At 43.2% G+C, this 24686-nt stretch overlaps 1 protein-coding gene across 1 annotated transcript; it reads left to right on the forward strand.

Annotated features, from left to right (window-relative positions):
• Positions 1 to 14403, forward strand: pitpnc1b (phosphatidylinositol transfer protein cytoplasmic 1b). Its single transcript, XM_061081347.1, is given in 10 exon segments — positions 1 to 570; positions 4370 to 4518; positions 6496 to 6695; positions 6833 to 6840; positions 6993 to 7064; positions 8245 to 8337; positions 9511 to 9666; positions 10787 to 10850; positions 11011 to 11097; positions 12754 to 14403. Coding segments are annotated over 10 exon segments (1029 nt in total). The 5' UTR covers positions 1 to 522; the 3' UTR covers positions 12906 to 14403.
• Positions 14404 to 24686: the final 10283 nt, after the last annotated feature.

A 24686-nucleotide genomic window follows, 5' to 3' on the forward strand; every position in this document is an offset into this window, starting at 1 on the left:
TAAAACTAAGCACAGAGAGCGAGCAGAGAAGGGCAAGAACAGGTAAAGTTGGTCGGGGTAAGTTTCAGTCTTACACATCCCGGCTGATTGCCAAGTTTTTTGTTTTTCTCAGCGTGGTGAGAGATAGCAAATCAGAAAGCAAGAAAAGCAGCAAACAAAAGGAAACCACAGGACTAGAAAGCAGAAGTAACAAGGCGAGGAGGGAGAGACAGCGGTTGAACGGTCGCACAGAAAGTGAGGAAGAGAACGAGAAGAAGGAGAGACGAGGAGGAGTGTGAGCTGTGCAGCGAGGGGGTAGCGTAGGAAAACAAGAGGAGACTCATTGACAGGGAGGACGGACTTAAATCCACGGACTACTGACATCAGCAAAACAAAAGGAAGAGGAGCATCAGAGGAGAGAGGTCACTGCAGTCCAGCAGCAGAGGAGCTCGCCTGTGGGCGTCTGCTATGCAACCGAGACAAGTGAGATAGACAGATTCAAGCTCAGGCAAAGTTCACCCAGGCAGTCCTCACTCTGACACCATGTTGGTGAAAGAGTACCGCATATGTATGCCACTGACTGTGGATGAGGTAAGTGTGTACGCTTTACCACACACACACACACACACACAAACATTGCCCTCCAACGAGTTTAATTTCAAAGACAAAAGAGTGGGCTCTTATTCAAAAAATTTTCTCTCAACTCGTAATCTTGAAAGTGTTAACGCGCTGATAAGAGAATTGCCAACAGAGCACACCGACCTCCCGCGGCTGCTCTGTGGGAGCCTTGGCACGCCGGGTGGCGAGCTACGTTCAGCACCAACACGCTCTGCCAACGTGACGCCGCCGACGCACAACACCTGGCCAGCAGCATCATAGCGCTGCTGTTGTGTCTAAATTATCTCCCCATCTGTCTGCCTCGCTGCGCCCCCCTCGCTTTCTTTAGCACTCCCCGCAGCAAACACAAAACTAGTCGGACTGGTTACAGCTTTCCAAGATCCAAACTCAAACAAGAGGTATTTGGGCCGCAGGTTGATAAACAAAGGAGATCCCGCTAGTGGAAAGGGGGCGGGGGTTGGACGAGGGAGTTTAATGCGACACGGTGTCCTTCACAAGCAATGTCATCATCGGCTCCTGTATCCGCCCCTCACCCCCGATTTGATTGTACCCGTTACCACAGCGGTGACAGTGACAAATAGCCGTCCAGAATAGGATTCACAGTGTCGGTACAGGACACACAAACTTCTGAGCTTGCAGCAAATCCTCTTTTCGCCCGAGTGTAATGTAAGTTTAAGTGCAGCCCTTCTTTTGGAGACGGTATCAGGTCGCTGGCAGTTTACCTGAACCCGAGCCATTCACAATGTCTTAGCGCTTGCTCAATTTGAAGAGGAAGCAGTATGGATTTTCAAGAGTGAAATAGGTAGTAGTAACACAAGCTTGCAGCTGCACCGCATTCAACAATGCCCGGTATCGTATTCTACCGTGGGAAAAGCTGACGGCTGTAGCTCAAGCAGTGGAGTGGATGAGTGGGGTTGGGGGGGTGGAGGGAGGTTTAATCTACGGCTCCAGATATGCTCATGCTCAAGTGTCCTGAAGCAATGTGTATGTGTGCAGACCTGCAAACATTCCAATGCTGTAAAAACGGCGTCTAAACTTCGATCTTGTCAGGTGATGCATCATCAGGTTGGAGGGTCAACGTCTTCTTATTGTACATTGAATGTCAGACACTAATTCCATCACTTACTCTGCAGACAAAACTTTTAGGCTGCCTATAAAAGTACTCTATGAAACTGTTAGGGTTTAAATGTCTACCTAAGTGTCGGTAAATGTAATGGGAGAGGTGGTGCCATAGACCTGCCATCAACCACCGGGGGCTGATGAAGTGTTTGCAAGAATGTGGAAGAGAAATCAACATCACTTAGCTCACAAGCAACCGACAGAGGAAGTTCTCATGTTGTCTTTCTTTACAGCCGTAAATTAAAGGGGATTTAATTATTCCAGGAGGAAAAATGTCAAAGTGAAGCCAGTTCTCTACAAAATCATCTAAATAATAAAATACAGGTTTGCATCTATTCTGTTAAAACACACTTAAACCATCAGGGGTCATATAACAATTGAAGTGGAGATAATTCATGCGTAGCTTGGGGGTTTATAAATACACCTGTGTGCGGAGGCGTCGACTTTTGGGAGATATTGTTGAGTCAACAGCTTCACATCAAGATTAAGAAAAACAGAAGTCAAAATAGACACAAGGAATCGTCTGAGTCACTGAGGAACAGAAAGAAACTGCAGCAGTGTGTGAATTAATGTCAAAAGTCACATTAAATCCACTTTGATTCAGTACTGTAAAGCAATGTTCAATATGTTTTTATAGGTTCTGTAAATCACCACTTTAAAAAGGGAATAAGATGTTGGTTATTATTTACGCAGAGGGATAAATTTAACGTTTATGAGGCGACCACACAGTCACACAAGGAAGTACAGGGTTTTTTTATTGGTTTGGCAAAAATTACCTCATTTAAATTGTCAGTGAACAGATAGTGTTGAACAACAAACTCAAGTTTTTTCCTTATCACAAATTTAAAAATTTTGTTTTAAACTTTATTTAGTTTGTTGTTGTTTTTTATCATAAATGCTTTCATTCATACTTTCTGTCACACCCCAGCCTGAGGCAGTGATGAGTTACGAGTTTGTGACAGCTCGTAAACCGATCAGCGCCTTTCATTTCTTTATTTAGACAGTAGTAGAAGAATAAACAAACAGAAACACTGTGGATGACTTCCTCATCACATCGCTCATCACAGACTCTCAGAGAACATTATGGGGACTTAGGGACAGATAAGTGCTCATTCAGCTTCCAGCTTAAGATTTGTTTTCCTCAAAGTGAAAGGAGATTCACAACCTGTGTGGGAGGAAGTCATTAATGTGTAGTCTGTTAGTCTAAAGACGGTGTAAAAGCACCCATCGCTATGATTAATTAAGTGCCATGAATACGCAATAAGTAAATATTGAATGTTGACGTTCCCCAGTAATTGGAACAAGAAGGAGGAGTGTCACATGCTGTCAGCAGAGTAGGGTGAAGGATGGCAACCTGATGTGTGCCCTCTTTTTCTTTGCCGCCCCATCTCGCTCTGTTTCTACTTTTAATTAAAATTATGCTTTAGTGGCACACACATTTATATAGGGCAGGGAAAGGCATTACATTGTGGTGGTCACAGCCGAACAGTTAAGTTGTACTGTGTGATTTAGGACAAACAAAATACGGTAGTAAGAGGTTACTGTAGCATGTATTTTGTGATATTTTGTGAAAAAAGGCAACACTGATTCTGTGAAGCTGAGCTCATTGAGGAGGTTCCTATAGATCTCTCCTTTCCAAATGTCAGGTCAAGTCAGTATAATTGACACAACCTAAAATCCCAAATTGTGCCTTGAAGGGCGTTTCCAGTTACCCTGGAATCCTTCTAAGAGGCGTTGTTTACTGGCACACACCAGACCAACAAAACAATGAGATTACATAACGACAGAATGAGACGCCTCCATGGAGTAATCTTATGTCAGTCATCATATCAAGTTTCCAAAATGTTAGTGATTAGTCCCTGGATGGAACAAAAATCTGAATGGAATGGGCCCCTTATTGGTCTGGTCTGGTTTCCAGACTACTTTGCAACCCATCAGCATCCGTAGCACAACTTCTTTACTCAGAAAAATACCTCCAATGGGGCAAAATAGGAGAATCTTGAGGAAAAGCAACAAAGGAGGGGTCTGGTGCACGGGAACAAGTGTGTATAGTGTAGACAGAAAAATAAAAAGTGAGTCATGGTTGTGTGCAGGCCTTAAAACTTTCAGACTACATGTTTGAAGGATCTCACTCATCCAGGTCACGATATCTTCAGTTCTACATGTGTATTTAGACAACTGCACTTGCACACACAAGTAAGTCCAGATGTCTATGTACAAATGTATAACTATACATTTTTTTAGGAATTTCTTAAAACTTTCTTTAACATTGTGAGATGGGATATTTAAAAAAAAAAAATGTCATTAATTTGGTTAAGAGAAAACCAGTCACTGATATTTATGGGACTGCCTCTGTGGAGGTATGAACTCTACAGAGTGTCATTCTAGTTGCTTATGAATACAATTGTATTTGCAAGAGTTCTTTATAATAACTTACATAAAACATCAGAGAAAATGTGACAGTATACCTGCTCAATTTAAAATCCATCGTGGGCCTTCGCAAATAATTGTGAATGAAACTAAGACTTTACTCAAAACTCATCAGTTCAGGTGGCCTCATTCAGAACACACCTTGCTCTTCATATATTTGCTCACAACCATAATGATTTCCTTTTCTCACTCCATCACCATTCTCACCATTGTCACCCTGCAGTACAAGATCGGACAGCTGTATATGATCAGTAAGCACAGCTGTGAGCAGAGCGGTGGGGGAGAAGGCGTGGAAGTGGTGAGGAATGAGTCAAACGTTCACCCTCAGCACGGCCCGGGACAGCTGACCGAGAAGCGGATCTACCTCAGCAGGTAGAGTGCACTCCGACAAACGACTGTGTCCCTAATGACAAAGCAAACTTAGCCTTGTCCTCGTGTTGTCAGCTCTGCCATTAGAATAACTGATTGACTTTGATCTTTGAGCTCTTGATTCATTGTAAAACTTGATGTCCTGTAGGAGTAAGTTGCATGTATCACCACTGACAAGCAATAAAAACTGATTTCTGCAAAGCAACACCCACTTCTCAGTGATACCTGCCTTCATCTAAAGTCCAGGTGCATGACCTCTGTCTCAGACATGTTGGGGCCGGTGCTTTGGGATTACAGTGGAACTGTTTTCGTTCCATGATCTCACCCTCAAGCAAACCATCCAGGTTCTCATAGTGTTAAGTCTAGACTTCCAGCCAACAAAAACACGTTCACGTCATCCTGATAGTGGCATTAACTGGATATGTTTTGAGGTTTGAGCCTATGATTCTTTCATTGTAGTGTTGAAATTCCATACACCCAAATGATGGTAACAGCAGCATTTAAACACTAATTAGTGTTTTATTATAATGTAGTAATAAGCAGGTAAAAGGCCATTTAACTGTTTATTAATGCAATAGTTTGAATGTTTGGAAAACACGTATTCACCTTCTGGTGGTGAGTTAGACGAGTGGATTGAAATCACACATGGATGCATTAATATGCATTTACAGCCAGTTAGCTTAGCTTAGCATAATACTAACCTTGGCAAGCAGCTAGCCTGGCTTTGTCCTGAGGTAATGAAATATCTAGTCTCTGGTTTGTTTAACCAAACCAAAATCCAACATGTAAAGACGGATATGCAGATGTTGTTTTATTTGGACTTAACCAGACCAACATTTTCCTTCATTTCCAGTCTTTTATGCTAAGCTACAGAAACCTAACTGCCTGTAGCCTTATATTTCACATGCAGAAATGAACGTGGGGTACACTTTCCCAGGTAACTCTCAACAAAAATATAAATATTTTTTAACATATTGAAAATTGTTCTTATTATTTTGCCACGATTTTACTTGTATTTTTGAATAAATCTAATTTTAGAAAACGTATGTCTAACATGTGTCAATAAACATAGTAACTACTATCAATCCTTCATTATCTGTAAATACACAAATGAGATGTAAAAATTGGTAATTAACAGGGTAATTATTAGTTTAATAACTATATAATAATGTGTAATGAACCATTAGGTGTTTAGTATAGGTTTAAAATGAAGTTTTACCCAAGTGAATTCTAAATCTCCTTAAAGCAAAGAGAATGTATTTTTCTAATGTGAATTTAACACAGCTACAGACCGACATCAGAGTAAACAGGGATATGTGCACAGTGACATGGCTGAGGTGATGACTGTTGAGTCACAGGACTTTGAAGCTCCGTGTGACTAAAGCTTTCCTGTTTTTGTGCTGAAAGAATGTTTTGTTTGCTTTGCACTCAGGATGACAGTCCTTTTACCGGTGAGTGATGACCATAGTGGATGAAACCAGTCTGAAAAACAAAACAAAAAAACTGAATTCTTGTCTAAGTCTAAATTCATTCCCTAACCCGCGGCTCACCTCACTCATTACCCTAACGTAACCTCAACTCTTATTCTAATCACCACTATAAACCGAAGACCTAATCCTAAAGTAAACTCTAAAAGAAGTAAATGTTCTCACTGTGGAGGATTTTCCTAATCTTTCTGTGCTTGAGGGACATTTGGTCTACATTTGTAAAGATACACTAAAACACACACACACACTGCTGCAGAATATAGTCGACCTCAATCATGTTCTGACATGTGACCTAGAAGTAACAGTAACAATTCATCACCACAGGTGTAATTGGAAATGAGTCATACAAATCAACGCTATGCCGAGAGTAGCCTACAGGTATCTGGCTATAAATGGCACAAGAACCACTTAGGAGCTCTGTGGCTACGTCCATGATCTCTCTCCCACTCTCGGACTCACGCTGCTCTCTTCTCTCTCCCTGTCTTTCTCTCAGCAAGCTGCCTTCCTGGGCGCAAGCGTTTGTCCCGCGAATCTTCTACGTGACGGAAAAGGCCTGGAACTTCTACCCATTCACCATCACAGGTGCTTCTGTTTGTGTTGAACATCATATCGCTATCACCTCAATGCATTATACACAACTTATTTACTTATAACAGCTGGTATTCCAAGTTCCAATCAAATATTTATCACAGCGTACGCATGTATTCCCCTGTGGAAGCATGTATGTGTGTTTTTGTGTGTGTGTGTGTGATAGCAACTGTGTTCTCATGCATGTATGAGTAACTAATGCTCTTTCTCCCCGTCCATATTGAACGTCCCTGGTGCTGCAGAGTACTCAGTAAGTATTCTCACACATCATTTACTGTACATGAACACAACAGAGCTCATCTCTTTCCTCTATCAGTCGATCTAATCTGCCGCCTGCTTCCACTCTCTCTATCTCTGCCCCTCAACCATTTTCTCCCATTTTTACCTCTCGTCACCCCGTAGCTATCGTTCCTCCCCAAGTTCAGCATCCGCATTGAGACGAGATTCGAGAACAACAACGGCGATAACGACAACGTGAGTATGACTGAGAGCAAGTGAGAGGTGCGAAAGATGGTGATTAGAGAAGATGGGGAGGAGAAAACAGGGGAGAGAGAGAGAGAGAGGGAGATAGCAATTTTCTCTGTAGCACAAGGAAAATGTTCATCACATTGATGGGCCCATTACTAGGAAAACAAGAGAAGCACAAAATGCACAGTTGGCAGATCTATTACCAAGACATGCAACATGGTGATTGTGGCTGCAGTGTTGCATATTGTCTAAGTCCAACACACACACACACACACAAACACACACAAACACACACACACACACAGACAAACCCACAACATTGTCAGCTTATGTCTGGGTTGTGTTATCTGCGAAAAGAAGTAACAAGACCCAACATGTCACAATATGGAGTGGTGGACTTCTGCTTGTGTGAAAAATGTGGTGACTCTTGTTTCTTGTCACACAGTTACAGGCTACATGAGGTTATTTCAAACAGACACGCATTCATATGAAGTCGGGCAAAGTCCTGCTACAGCACAATTTCTACTCGGATCTTCTTTCTGTATAATTGTTAATACATGATTTATGATAGAGTATTTGCACAGTGGATAAGAACGCTGTGACAGGATCGTGCCCTGAGCACATTGTAAAAAAGCAACACATCCGGCTAAAGCAGCATATTCCATAAGAGGGAGTCCGACCCTGAGCAGACACGGACCAACAGGAGCGCCACAGGAGCGTAGCGGGGTTTTATCTAACAGCAGCTTTTCCCATTTGTTAGTTTTCAGCGGTGAAACGACTTCACAGGGACTTTATGCACATATTTTTAAAAGTGCTGTATCCCCTCTCTCCTTATTTTCCCCTCCATTGTCTCACGAGGAAAAGTGAATTCTGCTCCCATAACTCTTTTTTTCCCCCCACTCTTTTAATATCCTTCATACATCCTCCTTTTTTTCTCCTCTGCCCTCTCTGTCTGTTCTCTCCTCTCTTTGCTCCGGTGTGATTTGCTCTGAGGGCCTCAGGGTGGGATATAGTGAGGGGTGTTATGGTGTGTGACCTCAGTTTCTACACAGTTACTCATCTACTCTCATCCAGTTCTCCACTGTGTGCCAGAGTATGCAGGGAGTGCAAGTGTGTGTCTGTGTGTGTGTGTGTGTGTGTCTGCTCTCATTATACTGTACGACCTCCCCCATCTGTTTGGATGCAGGTGTTTGGGGACACGCCGACCCCAGCGGAGTGTGTGAGTTTCCTGGATATCCTGAGTGACCCCATCCCTGAAAAGCACTACAAAGAGGAGGAGGTGCGCACTGCACCGTCACAAACACACAAACATGAGCAGTTAATCAGGAACACTTAAGACCCAGCAGTCTAATACGACAATGATTTCCACCTGTCATGAAGGTGGAAGTAGTCAGTTTTTATTGAAGCTGTTGATTTAACTGTGTGATCATTTTGAAGGATGTGGTTTGTGGTGCTGTTGAACTGCACCTGATATAGATTGGTTGGACAAGATAATAGAAACACACGGAAATGCAACACAATTCAGCACTTTCTTCATTTTTTGAACGGTATCAACAAAAATTTAAAATTACAACCTTTTTTGGGGCTGATGTATTACACTGCACACTGCCAGGTGTATATAAATTTGTTTTTGCAGTATTCCATGATCAGGTTAAATAAATACCTTATTCAACTATTTGATACGACTTAGGTGAGCAGATTGTCTCTTATGTCAAATATGAAATATAAAGCGTAGGACAGCAGTCTTAGCATAAATCTTGACACAAAAAGAGACAAAACAACAACATAAAATGCCTCCCTATTCTCTTGTGTTGTGATCCAGTTGTCTGAAAGTCACGGCATTTGTTGCAGGTTAAGAGCTTAAATCTTCTCATCTACAAATGATAACACACAAATGATAATCTGCGTTTTTGCACATGAAAGTGCATAAATCAGTTGAAATATCCACATCCCTCTTTTACACCTGTCTGTCTTCATTCCTACCTCTCCAAGGTTTTACACTTCTTTAATCTAGGAGTCCTCAGAGACAAAGGTCGATTCACAGGCCTGGGTGCACAGACGTGTGCAGACAAGCACACATAAACACAGGCCATGCACACAAACACATGCATGCACAGACTAACAACGAGAAGGGCCAACACACCCATTTCATATTAACACTGTGAGAACATACAATCACAGAGACAAACGTTTTCCAATCAGCTTTGGTCACAGATGCATTATGCATTTTATCATGCTTTCCCTCTGATGGGATGTGTGGGGCAACAATCTGTTTGCACCTCCTCTCACATATTGTCACACTCATTTTCTCTCTCTCTCACACACACACACACACACACTACAAATTCACTTACACACACACATCAATAGCTCCCCCTGAAGATGCCTCACAGGACCCAAGTTTCTGCAGAGTCAGCGAATAACGTATAGACCGGCTGTTTGCTCTGTGCAGGACCTGAGTCTCTGGCAGTCAAATAAAACTGGCAGAGGGCCTCTGGAGGAGAGCTGGAGAGACGACCACAAGCCCATCATGTGCTCCTACAAGAAGGTGCAGTGCAGCTTTGAGGTCTACGGCTTTCAGACCAGGACTGAGGAGTTCATTCACAGAGTGAGACAGAGTTTTTTTCTTCCCCCATAATTCCTTTTCGCTATGCTGATGTCCTGAGGGTTGGATCAAGATAAGATCTGCAATTACAGTTACGAGCACCTACAGGTGTAGCACAACGTGGGAAAATTAGATTTTAGATCCAATTGGATTCCATAAAGTGCTCTGCTCCTTTTTCTAGCTCTGATTTGTGCACGTTGTTTTCACTTGTACAGTAAAATGGTGATCTCCAATGATCATGATTGGTTATTACTTCCGCCAAGGAAGTTTTATTTTCATCCACGTTTGTTTGTTACCACGGACCTTTAAACCTGAAGGCATTTTTCAACATTTACATAAATTTCTTATTGAATTATTAATGGGTTTAGATTTTTTTTAAATCACTATTATTTAGAAATGTGTGGAATTTGGTGCAGACCCCCCCCCCCCCTAAAAAAATCCAGATTTAGGAAATTCAATGTGGTTTCATTGGGCCTTGGTAGAGATGCGCGTTTGAATATGCCATATGTTGCTTTGAGACATAAAAATAATCATTACCACATTAATTTATAGAAAACAGTTAGCCTGAGGTGAGCTCTTCACTGCTTTCTATTCAACCAACTATTTTGTTATTGTATTATTAGGAAATGTGCTGTAATGGTTTCCACCACGAAACAGTGAGCAGGCGTCTTTTCTTACAGCTCAAAATAAGCAAAGGTTTTCACAGTTTCAGGTCAGAGGAATGAGTTAAATGCCCGCTGGGGCAAAAAAAAAAAATCACTTTCAAAACAATTGTCCAACACAATGAAGCAAAGCAATGAAGCATGAAGGAAAACTGAAAGCATTTAAAGGCAAACTGGCTGCGCCCTTTTTTCCCACACTGTTAAAGCATAGCCATTGTTTATGGGAATGTCCTTTTAGTTTCAGTGCAAATAATACCGCTGAGATAAGTTTCATCTAATGTGAGATAAGTCTTCATTTATCTCAACCACAATCTCATTCCTTCAAAGTAATTACACAGAAGTTTATCCAACGTTTTGACAATGACGTCCTGTGAACTGCTACCGATTGTGGTAATTTTCCACACATGACTGCACACGTTTCAATGTCGTTTGATTTCATTTTGTTTCTGGTTTGAATTCAGAACATCAGGGACATTCTGCTGGTCGGCCACAGGCAGGCGGTAGCATGGGTAGACGAATGGCACGGTGGGTCAGACAAACACACACAATGCAGCTTTTAAACATTCAGAGCAGTGCGGTTGGGCAGTTTGTTTCTCCCTTTACCTTCAATATATATACGCTGTAATATTTCATACTCTGCTCTAATGCCTTGAGTGTCTGCATTTGTACTGTGCTTTTCCCACAGGGCTGAGTTTGGAGGAGGTGAGAGAGTACGAGCATATGATGCAGGAGAAGACCAACAGCAAAGTCAAATCCAGCCAGAACAACCCAGGTGAGACTGCACTGTACTGAAATACCACAGAGGATACAAGGGGAGACAGAGGGGAGACAGAGGGGGGGAGAGGAGAGATAATACAGCTGGAGGTGAGAGCGCGGTAAAGGTAGAGAGAGCAGAAGCAGAAGATAAGATGTGGCATAGATGAAAAGCAGTTTGAAATGGATGTTTCTGCATTTCATTTGGACATAATAAGCAGGGAGGTCTACAGAGGAAACACTGGAATGCAAACACACACCTAAAACACAACTCACATATTGTAGACCATTAGGAATTTTGTATTTATTCAGCCTGCCGTGATGTCTGCAATGCTAACGGGCTTGAGCAGAGGTTTGTTGCAGCATTAATGCCTTCGCTGCCCAACAACTACCCAGATGGCTGGTGTGCATCTGTGGGAGAGGAAGGGAGAGTGAAGAGCAGTCGGGAGGCATTTCACAACACAAGGAGCCGAGTGGGGGGAGAGACAGAGGGTACATGCCCGGAAAAGGACGGCAGAAAGACAGATGTAGGGGGGGAAGGAGGAGAGTGGGCTGCCTCATGAAGTGATAATGCCACTGCGTCGGTCTAATAAACAGTGTAATGCAGCCACCTGCTGAACTGTCTCCCGCACCAAGCAGCCACTGCAGCAGTTAGCTGCAAATGTCAGCCCTGGCAGGGGTCTGTGTCCTGTGTGTGTGTGCGTGTGCGTGTGCGTGCGTGTGTGTGTGCTTTTGTGCTGGTGTGAGTGTTTGTTCACCCTGCCCCCTTCTGGTTAGTGTGGTGAACCTCAGCTGGATGTGAGCGATATCAAGGGTAGAATTGCCAATATGGCCTGTAGCATCCCCCCCCTTCTCGCTTTCTTTCTCTCCCCCTCTCCCTCTCCCTCTCTCTCTCTCTCTCCCTGTGTGTGTGATGATGAGACATCAACCTGCAACAAATCTGCAGTCATTGCTCAACCTGCTGCAGCTCACTGCGCTGCCCTGAGCCCCTACAGGCTGCTCTCTGCTACTGCATCCCTCTCCGCTCAGGCCCAGTACTAGGTTTTATTTTACATTGCATTACATTTAGCTGATGCTTTTATCCAAAGCCACTTACAGTAGAACAATTTGTACAATTTGCTTAAAAAATGCCAAATTACAAGTACTACATGTAAGTCCCATATAAGTTTACCTAAAAATATATATTTTTTAAATATAAACACCAAAGTTGACGGTGGTTTATTAGACAAAATCATCTTAACCAAGGTGTTGTCTGAAGAGGTGTGTCTTTAGTCTACGACTGAAGATGTTTAGACTTCCTGTTGTCAACGGAGAACTCGTTCCACCAATTGGGAGCCAGGACAACAAACAGTCCTGATTTTATTATTTAGTTCCTTTTATTTGTCAGCCACAATAAAGGCAAATGGATGTCATTTACTCAAATAAAGAGTCGACTGTGTGAGCTGAATACCAATGAGGGGTTTCACTAATGTGAATCTAAGTGTGCGACTCAGATCTTAAGTAATATTGAATAAATTAAAAAACATAAACACAGTTCTCTCTCTGTCTCTCATCACCATCTCAATGTCTCTTGCTTTTCTTCCTTTTTTTTATAAATGACATTTATTTCAGAAATAACACAATTGTCTTGTGAAGGCAAATAATATCCATCTATCCGTCTATCTCTATATCTCAGGGCCACCAGCAGCCTCTCGTCCTCAGTTCTCTCGCTCCATCTCGGTGACAGACGAGCGCTCCCTGAAGAAGATGGGAGTGACGACTGCGTCCATGCCTGACCCTTCAGTGTCCTCAGTGCCACACTGTCGCCTACACTCCACCCCCGAATGATGCTACACACATGGCTACGCACACAGCTTCTCAATCACACGCACACACACACACTGATCGAGCACTCTGCACAATTCAAACACACAGAAACCCACAGTCAGCACTTACCAGAATCATGTTACTTCTCAAATACACACAGTCGCAGAGCTACATGATCCGTAAAGGACCAGCTCAACATTTTGGGTAAAATGCTTGTTTGTTTAGATGAGCAGATCATTGCCAATTAATATAAAGCTACAGCCAGCAACTGGTTAGCTTAGCTGAACAGGGGGGGGGGGACAGTGTCGCACAGCCATTGTATTGGCATCTCCACAACGCTGTGTCAGCATTAGAGGAGGGTCTGGCTGCACCCATTATCATTCTGCTATAGGGGGAAAAACACTCTGGCTTGTTTTTATTTCTTGAAACCAATTACTCGTCTTCTTCGGGGGGGCTATAGAGCTTATAAGCTCAGGATGGAGTAACGGTTGGAGCCCTTATAAGAAAATGGTTAATTCCCTGCAAGGAAGACGAAACAAAAATCAGTAAAAAACGTGCGATTAACAATTGTCGTCAGAACTCGCCATCGTCAGTCAATAGGTTTGCAGCTCAGTTTCTCAAACCAAGTACATTTAGAAAATATCAGAGAGAAAATCTGATTAATTCCAATGTGACAGTATTCACCTAACAGCACCTTTTAAACTCACAAATTAATACAAAACAATGAAATGCTTTACGGTGGGTGATGCACTGCACAATTTCTTATATCACTGTATAACAACCAATTGTTTTTATAACCAGTTCATGAAATATGTAAATAAGTGATTTTTTACATGTGGTGGTTGGTGGATGTTTAAACCACTTTGACAGAGCCAGCTTTGCAGTTTCCTGAAAACAGAAATTGAATCAGCGCTTTCCCCAAATGTCCTTTCGCAATTCACAGATATATATGTATCCCCAAATCTTGCAGTTCTTGTCACTTAATGTAAAAACCACATGAACACAACAAAGAGACATTTCCAGTCTCTCTCAGTAATTTCCTCAGCCGTAGTGGAGCTCACCAGCCACCAGCAGGGCTCTCCGATTGTTTCCCAGCACCCAGCCTGTGGCCTACAGACAGATGCATAAGGAGTTTAATAGAGTGGATCTAATGAGAGAGCAGAGGAGAAGGGGGGGGGGGCTGTCAATGCTATGGATCTGCTCCCCTCTCCACCTCAAGCCAATAGGTCAGACCAGGTGTATTGACAGAGGGCAGCCAGGCGTTGTATTGGTTCCTTGATCGCTTAGCTGAGACCTGCAAATGGGTCAAGCCGGGACTAAACTTCAATTATGAGTCAATGATGTGAGCATTCTTAAGACGATGAGCTTTTTTTTTTTGTATATGTATATTTTTAGAAGTTGTCAGGGATCAACAACTGCAAAACGCTGAAAGAAAATACTATTCTGTTGCCTTATATGTGAAATATTCACTTTAAATGATGAGCGATGAATCAAGTCGAATTTGTACATGAAAATTACCCTGTATAGTCTTTTATAAATGATTTCTATCAATAAATACATTTGATTTTCCATGAGAAGATTCACTGGTGTCCTGATACTTGCACAGTTAAGCGAAAAAATGGACTCGGCGCACACATTATCAGCCGTGTTTGATCGGTATTGACCTGTAACGATGGACCAGCTGCTGGCCCACCGCAGCCCTCACATGTAATCTACTCACCAATTTCACACTTGTGTGCCCAGTGGATCGGGCTCCGGCGGCAGCAGACCTCTTGGTCCAACCTAATTTGGCTCCGTGGCTCATGGCAGTTTTTCTCTCTGCAAGAGGACGGAAGAGAATAATGAATGTTTAACAGATGCGAGGTTGTGGCTTGGGCGTGTTTGCATGTCTGTTATCATTTTATTGCTTTATTTTCCCAAGACATCAGGACAAAAGCCAAGGCTCGACGCAGAGGGGACCTGGAAGTGATTGACTGACAGCTTGAGTGGAATGGCACGCTAAGTAGCTGGAAGCTCAATAGGGCTTCTTTCATCCACACAAATCAAGAGCCACTGCGACAATGTGTTTCAGCTTCCAGACAAAGGGGGGCTTGCAGACGTTCATTCACAAATTCATACATACATGAACGCAAAGCTCTTCCTCTCAATGTCTCTTTTTACACTTGCAGCAGGAGGATGAAAGAGCGAGAAATCAACACATCCAGCAATGTTCACAAGCGCTGCAGAGGGAGCACAAACCGCCGAGTGTACTGCATTAACATCATCTCTTTTACTTCGTCTCTCCCGTTACATCTTTCCTCTCGTTATTGCCGTTCCACTATTCTCCTCCACTGCTCCTCTCTTCTTTCAGTTCCCTCCTCTCGCATTCCTGGATTTCCCCCTTCATCTGCTTTTTCTTTGGCTTCCTCTTTATCTGTGTGTCCTCATCTTCATTCCTCAAGAGGGCCTCTAAAGAAGATGTACGGTGTTCATTACGTGGGAATGCTCCCCACGGTACATTATCATAGATCCTGACCCTGTAGCGTTGAATCATCTTCCTGTTCCCAGTTTGCCCATCAGACCCCACAAATAGCACGGCAGAGGAAAGTCAGAACGCTCTCTCTCCAGAGCCACCTGCGCTGAGCTTTAATGTGCGGTCAGTGTGATGCAGAACTTTGAGCTGGACCCAAGGGACGGAGACAGTGGAAAGACAAAAGGGAACGAGGGATGAAGAATCAAATTTACATAGCAAGACAAAAAGGACGAAGAGCTGGAATCGGTTTGTCCCGGTGAAGAACAAAAACAATGTGAGTGTGTCGCTGAACTTCTCCCCCCACCCCCCCCTTAATGGCATCTTTCCCAACCACACTGATGTACGAGCCTCTTCTCCAGATCGATACTTACTCTCCATTCACCGGACGGACAGTAATACAACGGCCTCATTTGTTTGACGATGTCTGTGTGCGTGCATGCGTGTGGGTTCCATGTCTGCTGTTGCTGTTAAATTCAGCAGTTTAAAAGAGAGTGACCAATAAGCCGCATAGTTTAGCATGTCACAAACTGAATCGCTTCATTGACATCAATCAACATGGATGTTATGTGTGTGTAAGTGTGAGTGTGTGTAGTTATACAGCCCCCACAGAATTAGTGAAGAGAATTACAGGGCATTACTTTGTGTGTAAACATATCATGAGGTTGTTTAGTTATATTATTAATTTGTCTTATATGGCATATGTGTTATCTGTGTGTGTGTGTTTGGTCTTTACAGTTACACAACCCTGACAGAATTAGTGAAGTGAAATAAAGGCTGACTCAGTGTTAATAAAGGTGATATTATACAAGTATTTACTTCCCATTGTGTTGTTATCTGTGTCTGCTGCTGCTGTTTAATTCAGCCGTTTAAAAGAGAGTGACCAATAAGCTGCATAGTTTAACATGTCACAAACTGAATCGCTTCATTGACATCAATCAACATTGACTTCAGTCATGTGTATGTATGCAAGTGTATGTGTGTGTGTAGTTATACAGCCCCCACAGAATTAGTGAAGAGAATTAAAGAGCATAATTTTGCGTGTAAAAATGATATCATGAGATTGTGTAGTTATATTATTAATGTGTCTTATATGGCATATGTGTTATCTGTGTGTGTGTTTGGTCCTTACAGTTACACAACCCTGACAGAATAAGTGAAATAAAGGCTGACTCAGTGTTAATAAATTTGATATTATACAAGTATTTACTTCCTATTGTGTTGTTATCTGTGTCTGATATGGCGTGTGTGTGTGTGTGTGTGTGTGCGTGTGCACATGTGAGAATCCCCAGGAGTGTAATTCGTGCGTTTGCCTAAACGGTGAGGCTGAGATGCTTGTGTTTCCTCATTACAGTGTCAGCAATACAGTTTTTAGCCCACTCAACCACATAAATGACTTCAAATCCTGTGTGTATTAAGCCTCACCAGTGGGAACCCAATTTGTAACCTCTGCCCAGTAATACGTTAACTGGACTTTATCTGGGGACAGGCAGAGTGTAAAATTCATACAGTATCTGAGAGGACTAATTGAACCAATTAAGAAAGTGAATCTGGATTACCGGGGGGGCCGCGAACACACTCGTACCCTCCGGAATAGAGTTGGAGACCACTGCTTTCGGGTGATAATGATTGTCACTGCAAATGGCTGGCGGTGCGGGGGTCTCGGCGAGCCGCGAGACAACACCGGGCCGTCTGCGCGTTTTACACTGATGTGTTTTCATTTCCCGAGCAGCTGATCCCTGGGCTGCTATTCTGGGCGGTAATTAATTGCGTGCGGGTAAAAGAAAAGTCAAGGATGAGTGTAAAAACTGTTCCTCGCCTTGTTCGCACAAACAAAAGGCAGAGCTCGGGGTTTTCTTGTGTTTTTTCCGCACAAACACACATTTGCTAGAGGAAACAAAAAAGCAAACGAGTATAAACACGATGATGTGCAGAAAATTGCACAAAAAAATAAGAGCCTTGGGTTCTTCATGCTTTAAATATCTTAATCAGCAAGCCCATAAAGCCTCCTGATTTTAATTGCCCCACCATGACTATTAATTACATAACAGCCTCTGCAGTCAGCCTGCCCATATGTTTGCTAATGGGAGAGGACGGATTAGAATTGTGAGTGAAAGGCATTTGAATACAATGCTTTCGATTGATCTTCGAAGGTAGAATTGAATTTACCCTGCAGGTATGCACATGCAAACATTCGTTTTCTTTCTCCCGAGCTCTCGTGTACAACATAAATCAAATGGCAGACGACAGTGAAAGAACAACGTGCCGTATCGTTGTAAAGAAGCTTCTTAAGACAAGATTACTCTAAAACAAGAGATACTTAACAGGCAGGAAGACAATGCACCATATTACTGTGCAACAAAAGATGCTATGCAGGCTGCGGGAACAATGCACCATATTGTTCTAACCACAGTCTCTGAAGACACAACATATACAGTGGGGATAATGCAAGGTTAGGAAATTGACCTTGTTCGACTGGCTGCCAGTTTGAAGCCACTCATGGGCTGTGAGAGCCTTCGGAGGATACTTGTTTCTACCGTGTAACAAACAACGTGTCAGAAAATAAGTGGAGACAAACTAATTCACGTGAGTCATTTCAGGAAAGAAGCATTACGCTGCAGTGAAAGGCTGCGCGGGTAAAGGAGACTCTGGTTAGATTCTCATCGACAGAAGATGTGAAGCTAGAGCTCCTCCGGGACGGATCAGCTGTTTTCTTTGTGGAACCTGGAACGTGATAGATGCTGGTCGATTCTCAGATGGACGGATAGATTCATTTCATACTTGATTTGTGTGGAGCTGTTCCCTGCAACTAAAGTGTCGTTATTTACCAATACTCACTTGTCTGTTTCTACATAAAACATCATCTGATTTTCACATAGGGAAAATTGTTCATTTCCTGTTTACAACTGAATTTAACAAAATTTTCCTTACTCAAAAAAGAAAACTTGCTGACAGACAGATTTGAAATGTGCTGGCGAACTGGTGCATCATGCTATAAAAGGTTATTGGGATAAAACCACATTGAATAAAACTGCTTTGTGATCCGACACACACATATCCTCGGTTCCAATGCTGTCAGGGCTGAGACCATTAAAAAGGACCAGATCAAGGGTGTGATCCTCTGAGTGTGTCGGCTCATGTATTGCCTGAGTGAGGTTAAATGATTCCAGTGTATCTATAAAATCAGTAATAAAACTCATGACAAGTATGTTAAAATCACTTGAGATGAGGGTTTTATCATAGTTTTATAAAAAATGTGATAAAAACTCTTTACTGGGTTTTGGAGTTTAGTTTTCTAGAACAAGCTCCAAATTTGTTTTATGCAAATTCCCTTTGGCAGCTTGCAGCGATTGTACAGGTATGTTGGAGCTATCAGCGATTGGTCCTGGTCCAGTAGAAATGTTACCTGCTTTCAAGGTGGAACCAATCGGATAGAGGGACTTGAACAGTCGCTGATGGACCGGTTATTTCTGTTCATCCAAAGTAATCACTAACTAAACATCATCAAATATCAATCAAGTCATGTAATTGGTATTTATAAAATGTACCAAATTGAATGTAAAACAACATTTTTTTGACTCTGAAGGAGACTTTTGATCTGTATCTAAATAAGCAACTATTTGCTAACATGGTCGACACATCAGTTTAACACAGTGTGTAAGTGTTGAGTTCATTTCAGTCAACTGGTTTCCACTTCCCTACAGTGGTCAGAAAATAAGTTCAAGCAGGTTTAATTAAAGAAATCATAATCTAACTAATTATCTTAAATCTTTTAGTTTACATGATTTAAGTAGTGAAAGCCTTTATCGATGGGATTGTTGTAATGAATTAAATAATTATAAGTTAATGATAAGGCACCTTTTAAAAAACGGCCAGAACAAAGTGATTCATAAAAGGCAACAAGAAAAATAATTAAAAAAAAAAAAATATTACACATTATTTAAAAAAAAAGAAATGTAAGTAACAGCTCAAAACAAATTTAATTCAGGAAAATTAAATGATATTATCTGCAGAATATACTCCACAGTCGCTATGACAATGGTCCTTCCTGTTGGATGCTGTCTCCTGGTCTCATTTCTCTGAGCAGCGATGTAGAGTCGTGAATCGAACCCGGTCCCCACGTTGACAGGTCCACCGGCTGCCTGTACAATGGCTGACACACACACACACTATACATGAGCACATCAGCAGGTGAGCGGCTCGTCAGTGACAGGTGGGGACGACAGCGAGAGGTTAGTCGACACACACAGCGGAGGAGAAGAGTTCTCTCGTTTCCCCGGCTCGGCTGTCACCTCCGTCTCTATTAGAACCAGGAGCACTTTCACCGTCTCCATGTTGTCGCCTGTGATCATACATCGAACCCTCAGGCATGTTACGTCTTTTATAGCCGACCTCTAGACTTGAGGGCCTGCAGACCCCTGTTTATCTGGGGTCTTCAGGCACCCAAGGTTACAGGTCGCCTATAAAAATAAAATATATAGACACATATATGTGGCGAGACTTTCTAATTCCATTATTCCTTCTGTTTATTGTTTTAAATAAAAAATTGATGAGTTACGGTTTTGTCCTCCACATCAGGAGATTGGCATCAGTTGCTATTTACACATTGATTTTAAATCAAGAAACTAAAGCCTTTTATTCCTCTCCTCACTCTGTGTTTCAAGTGGAATTGAGTGAAATGACAACATTTTATGAGCTTGTTTTATGTGTCATTCACACTCTTAAATGTGTGCATCTGTAAATATACATGTGTGTTTTATTTAGGGGTGTAATTGGAGAGAAAATAGTACAATCTTCTTTTTTTTTTTTAAAGCTGATAAGTCTTAGGCAATATGGTAATGACTACCTAAGTCTTAATTCCATATAAACGCCCACATGCTTTTTATTCTCCTGCTGCTCACATAACATCCATTACAACTTTCCACAGCTCTAGGCCAAGCTTCTCCTCTCGTCTCCCTTTCTTCTCACCCTCCGTCCCCCCCCCCCCCCCCATCCGCGCTCCTTCCCAACTTTGCGACTACACTGTTTTATTTCTAAAAAAAAAATCAAAGTAATGAAACTGATCGTCACAGAGGTGATTTTGGAGAAAGCACACAGGAGGGGGCTGTCATCGCTGTGTCGTATGCGGAGGGGGGGCGATGAGTGAAACATGAGGAGAAAGTGAGCAGAGACAAATCAAAGGGACCCGGCTGCCTGACACACTTTTATTTCAAGTTCCAGTTAGATCTATAGCCGCTGCCTTGAGGACAAACCCACCCTGGAACACTCTTACTCAGTTATAAGTCATCAGTGAGTGCAGTGCTCAGTGGATTGCAGGAGTTCGTCTGTCATGGTCTTCACATTTTTTACTCTACAGACATTCTCTCCCTATTTGAACGGTGGTACATCTAAAAAGAAGCTATTTCCAGACTTAACAATGACACTTTTGTATTCTCCTCTTGCATCTGGCTGGTCCCTGTTGAGATTGCATGTAGTCGTTCCCACAAGCTTGTTCTGTTCTGTACCCGGGCTGCACCTGGGGCAGTGATGTAGAAGTGAGTCAGATCTGCTGGTTTGGGGCCAGATTGTGTTCAGTGTCAGCTGCTGTCTAAGTTAGTGCAGCGTGTTGGAACTAGAGTAGCACTCACAGAACACACACTTCAGCCAAGGCCCATTGTGGAACCACATTCACTAGATCCAGATTTTTATTTAGATCTGATCACACACAATAATTGCAGTCCCCTTACAATGTCAGATTTTTTTTTATCAATATGGATGAATTTAACTATGAGGATTTAACAGAAATGTTGAAGAAAACCCTTTCTCGCAATGTAACAGAAAGTGGAAATCCTGGATCTGTATCTTGATTCACACCAAAATGTTATGACTTCTTCCCTGATGTATATTGCATTTCCCTCACCGAGTTGTTGTTATTCCTACTCTAGTTTTTGCGCAATCCTGCTAACTAACACACAATCACAAACAAAAGCATAACCCTGCTGCCAGTGTTCCTAAAACAATACTTCACTAAACTGCCCTCCAGACCTGGTGTTTAACTGTGGTTTCTTTATTTGTTGAAATAACAAATGACACTGTTTTTAATTCATTAACTGAAATGTGTTTGTCTTTCCTGGAGTTATCAGGGTGCAGTGGAGCCTGTGAGCCTCTGTCAGGACCGTGGGCCGCTGCAGTGGGCTGTCGTGTCTTCCTGCTTCACAGACACATTACAGAGACATCAGGGGAGTAACAGACGCTCAGACGCTGAGACAAACAGGTCACCCTTACCTGGGCTGCAGGATAAACAATTTCCCCTCTACAATCTTAGACCTCCTTTATTATAGCCTGTCTTTCTTCTCCATGAGCCCTTCTCTCCTCTTTCCCACCACCTCACATGCTTCTTTCCATCCTCTCTCCCCTTTTTTCCTGCTCACACCCGTTCCTGCGCCTCACCCCTCTCCCCACAACAGAATTCCTATTAAAAAGGTGGCTGTGTAAGTGTGTGTGGTTAGAGCGGAAGGGTGGGGGGTGTTGAGGAGTACAGCGTGTACAATGACCTTACTCGCAAATCATTGCCTCATGTACAGCAAGCATGTCCTTGTTGCAACACCATAACAGCTCCGAGCCCCAGACCACAGAGCGGTGGTAACAAACACACACACACACACACACACACACACACACACACACAAACACCACTCTTTCCTCTCTTTCCACAGCAGTGACACACGCTCATTATCTGCCCTTAAAACGTCACTTCATTTGCCTAGTTGGCATTTAACACGGAGTAAAACGGATGTTCTCTTCCCTGTAGCGGAGTGGTGCAGCATTGTAGAACACAGCTTTCTCCGGGCTGACACCTCAGTCAGGTGGAAGAAGGAGGAGGAATGTGCCCGCAGCCTGCTCCTCTTTAACTGTCATAGAAAGGGACAAATGATGTCAGACTCTGTTGTCACCGCTTCCGAGATGCATGTCCTTATAAAAAGCCCTGGAGCTCTGGCATTTTAACATCAACACAAGACAGGTTCCGTCGTGCATTCAGCTGCGGCGCCACCTGTGAGACCATGCATATGTATGCGTCCAATCTCCCCTCCGCTGATGTGTAATCACATGCATACTGTATATGTGTGGATGTATAGGGTGTGTGCGTGGGTCTGTGTGCTCCTGTGGCATAAATCACTGGAGCCGAGCAGAGGGGGGGGGCCGGTGCTGCTCTCTCCATCTGTCTCTGTCTGCTGGGGTGAGGTATTTTACACTGATGATAGGGCGAACGGAGGGAGGCGAGAAAAAGTGAGCCATGCTCGAGTCGGCTGGGTTGGACGGGAAAAATAAACGGCTGTGGTATCGAAGGGGCAGCGCACGTGCATCATGTGAATATGCGCAGAGACTTTGAGGGTGGTGGTGGGGGGGGGGTGCATAAACCGCATCTCTGCAGGGCCTGTTACTCATAACCTGAGAGCGGCTCTTGTGAAACAGACACAGTTATCCAGTGCTGAGCAGTAATGCCGCCTGTGTAATGTCTCGGCATGCCGTCCTCCCTCTCTCCCGCAGACGTCAGACTGGAAACATATGAATGAATTCACCTGGTAACTCGATATCTATTCGCTGTTGCATCTACTTTATGTCGGCAGTTCAGACGCATTAGGGCCTGTTCTCCGGCTCGATTCCTTGTTCCTTCCACAGGCATCATGAGTCTTAAATCCAGGGACCTGCCTCAGTCTGTGGGGGGAAGCAAGCGGCTGTCCACTGGTTACCTCCCTTCCATCAATCCTGCTCACCTCCTCTTAACAGGATAAACCGAAGGCAGAACAGCTCCAGAACAAATGTATCCAGTACTTCCTAATCAGGTTGTCACAGCGAGGAGGGAAAACGCCCTTCAAGCGACTACATTTAGCTTGTTCCGCTGAATTGTCCTTGAGTGAGAGAATAAATCCCTCAAACATCCAGAGATTGAAGTGGACGGCGCAGTCTGTTCTACGTTACTCTGTCCTGGAAGATGGAGCATGCGTCTAACAAACTCACAAGCAGCCGGTCTGCACATCATATACGACAGCAGCACCACTCGTTAAGGAGCCTCACCTGCAGCCGTACCCATTAGAAATCCGTGAGATCTTATTGGAAAAACAATTCAAAAACTGGAATGGGTTTTGAGCCCCCATTTCTGGCATGTGTTGCATCCCTCATCCCCCCTATCAATTTGGATTACAGAGTTTGGAGGAGACCGAATGACAGAGGCAGACACGGGCGGAGACGGTTGGCTCGTATGATTCTTTCATTGAAGGAGGGAGGGTCACGCTTGGTTGGCTCGGTTGTTAAGGTAGAGGGAGCAGAGTCCCTCCTGACAACCGGTGGCTCGCCACAGACCCAGATTCGGTTCTGGGTTCTGAGATTAGCTCAAGCATGGCAATCTCTCCTTGGAAGATTCTGGAGGGCTTAAAGAGGCAGACGCAGAGCGGCAGCACGACAGAAGTGACAGAGCCATGCCAGGTGGTTTTATTTTAGTTGTTTTTCTTTACACAAACACACAATTTTCCACTTAACAGTTAGTTACACACTGATGCGACGTTGGCTTATAATTTAGCCTGGTGCGTAAAGGAATAGTTCAACATTTGGGAAGTCTGCAAGTTCACTTTTTGTAAGAGAGTGAGACGGAAGTTACAACACCACTGTCACATCTGAACTGGTGAGACAGAGCTACCACCACCAAGCATTAGCTCAAAATAACTACTGGAAACAGGGGGAACCAGCTGTTCTGGCTCTGTCACATCACTTCTAAAGTTTAACAATATAAAAAGCAATATCTAGTTTTTTTCATCTGTACAAGAAATTCAATTTAAGCATATTTTCACAGCTTTTATGGGGAGTTGAACTATTTGCTGAGAGCTGGTAACTTACTGCTGGTAACCTCGCCATCCAATCTAAGATATAGTCCAACACTCCCATAACATGCCCGGTTTGAACGGGTCAATTTTTTCGCTTGCTTCGACAGAAAAATGCAGTTAGAGAGTCTAGCAATTTAGCAGAGTTTTCATGTGGAAGTTTAATTTCAATGGCAGAGTGGTGCTGTGCCTGTAAGATATCTGATCGGGTTTTTAAGTCATCACAGAAAGTGAAAGAACCCAGTTTCTGTAAGTTATCTGAGGTAGACGGAGGCAAGTTCACCCCCAGTCTGCAGACACACACACACACACACTCTCACTGCAACCCAGTGTGCTCCTTTTTCAAATATTGTATTTAAATTGAACATATCTTGTGTCCAGATTGCACTGAATCCCACGATGCACTTCCCTGGGCCCTCAACCATACATTTGCAGAGT

The sequence above is a fragment of the Limanda limanda genome, chromosome 11, assembly GCF_963576545.1.
Source record: "Limanda limanda chromosome 11, fLimLim1.1, whole genome shotgun sequence".
NCBI classification, from domain to species: Eukaryota; Metazoa; Chordata; class Actinopteri; order Pleuronectiformes; family Pleuronectidae; genus Limanda; species Limanda limanda.